General features: G+C 40.2%; 1 protein-coding gene across 1 annotated transcript; it reads left to right on the forward strand.

The window, feature by feature from the left end:
• Positions 1-1,861, forward strand: LOC132316709 (polyphenol oxidase, chloroplastic-like). Its single transcript, XM_059767053.1, has one exon. The coding sequence runs from the start codon at positions 271-273 to the stop codon at positions 1,648-1,650; it is 1,380 nt and encodes a 459-aa protein (XP_059623036.1). The 5' UTR covers positions 1-270; the 3' UTR covers positions 1,651-1,861.
• The last annotated feature ends 348 nt before the right edge of the window (positions 1,862-2,209 follow it).

Here is a 2,209-nt window from a genome sequence, read left to right on the forward strand (position 1 = left end):
ATGGAATAAAAATTTTGTTTGTAATTAGAATTAAAAAAAAAAAATTTAGTTCAATTTTATTTTGAAGTTCTAAAATTTTAATTTTGTCTACTTCTTAATTAATTAGCAGTTGGTTTGATTTTGATCCACCAAAGACTCACAGTTTGACATTTGTATTTTTATATTCTTTTCCGTATTTTTATTTTTTTATTTTTTAATGAAATATTAAGCGACACATGATTTTTTTCTTTTAAAATTGTGAATTTCAAGCTTCCACCGCCATCTAACGCCATGCGCGTTAGGCCGGCTGCTCATTTGGCGGACAAGGAATACATAGCCAAGTATACCAAGGCCATTGAGCTCATGAAAGCCCTTCCTGCAGATGATCCACGTAATTTCATCCAACAAGCTAATGTTCATTGCGCTTATTGTGATGGTGCTTACGATCAAGTTGGGTTTCCGAATCTTGATATTCAAGTACACAACTCATGGCTCTTCTTTCCTTTCCATAGATACTACCTCTACTTTTATGAAAAGATCTTGGGTAAATTGATCGATGACCCCACTTTCGCTTTGCCATTTTGGAATTATGATGCTCCTGGTGGCATGCAATTGCCAGCTTTTTATGCTAACTCTAAATCACCACTCTATGATCCTCTCCGTGACCCAAAACACCAGCCACCAACCACCATTGATCTTGATTTCAACGGCACTGATGAGAAAATAAGTAGTCAACAACAAATGTCAAGCAATCTCACCATCATGTACCGTCAAATGGTTTCCAATGCCAGGACCACCCGGCTTTTCCTCGGCAGCCCTTACCGTGCCGGTGATGATGCTGACCCCGGAGGTGGCTCGGTCGAGAACATCCCACACGGTCCGGTGCATATATGGACCGGTGACCGATCCCAGCCTAATGGAGAGGATATGGGAAACTTCTACTCCGCCGCAAGAGACCCTATATTCTTCTGTCATCATTCCAATGTTGACCGGCTATGGTCGGTGTGGAAAACCCTGGGAGGAAAACGTCAGGACTTCACAGATCCAGACTGGTTGAACGCGGAGTTTCTCTTTTACGACGAAAATGCTCAGGCTGTACGCGTCAAGGTTCGAGATTGTCTGGACACGAAGAATCTGGGATACGTTTACCAAGATGTGGAGATTCCATGGCTGAACAATCGGCCAACGCCTAGTGCTAAGAACGCTACCAAAAAGCAAAGCAAGGCTGGAGTGGCAAATGCGGCGGAGACATCTAGTGTTAGGGATGTTTTTCCGACGACTCTAAACAGAGCGGTGAGGGTTTTGGTTCCGAGGCCGAAAAAGTCGAGGAGCAAGAAAGATATAGAAGAAGAGGAGGAGGTGTTGGTGATAGAAGGAATAGAGTTGGATAGAGATGTGTTTGTGAAGTTTGATGTTTATATTAACGACGAAGATGACGATAACAGAGTAAGGCCAGACAAGACTGAGTTTGCGGGGAGTTTTGTGAATGTGCCGCATAAGCATCATAAGCATTCGAAGAAGAAGACAAATACTCGCTTGAGGTTGGGGATAAGTGAGTTGCTGGAGGATTTGGGAGCTGAAGATGATGATGAGGTGATTGTGACTTTGGTGCCCAGGAATGGAAAAGGTCTAGTTACCATTGGTGGTATTAAGATTGAGCTTGATTCTTGAATCAATAAGTCTTAGTATTTATTTCCATTCATAAATTTTACTTCTTAATTATTAGAGCTTTGATTGTCTTGATTTTGTTCCATCGAAGTTAGACATCAATATTTGTATTTTTTTTTTTTTATCATGCGCATCTTTTGTCTGTAACAATAAGCTTCTCATGCAATTACTTGAAAAGAAAATAAAGATAAAAATTCATTCACTTCAAACCCAATTAATTCCTCTTGTTGAAATGTGTTCTCTTGTAATGGGCTGCTGTTAATATTTCCATTCACTTTGGTCTGGGACTTTGAGCTATCCCTTGCTTTTGTTGTAGCGAATTCGCTTTGGTTCTGGCATTTACCCATTTCACTTCAAGCCCAATTCCTCTTGGGCTCTGTACACATATACTGTTTTCAATTTAATTACTCCCATTTACATTTAAAGCACGCCATGCATGGCAATCGTTAAAAGGGGAGACTTGTCCGTTTGGTTGGGAAGTGAAATGAGTATAAATAGGTTATGGTTGGGAAGTGAAATGAGTAAAAAATCTGATTATGATCCAAATCCGATAATCTGATTA

Source organism: Cornus florida, unplaced genomic scaffold, assembly GCF_030987335.1.
Source record: "Cornus florida cultivar Cherokee Brave unplaced genomic scaffold, ASM3098733v1 CherokeeBrave_3.0.0_Hap2_Chr01, whole genome shotgun sequence".
Taxonomy (NCBI): domain Eukaryota; kingdom Viridiplantae; phylum Streptophyta; class Magnoliopsida; order Cornales; family Cornaceae; genus Cornus; species Cornus florida.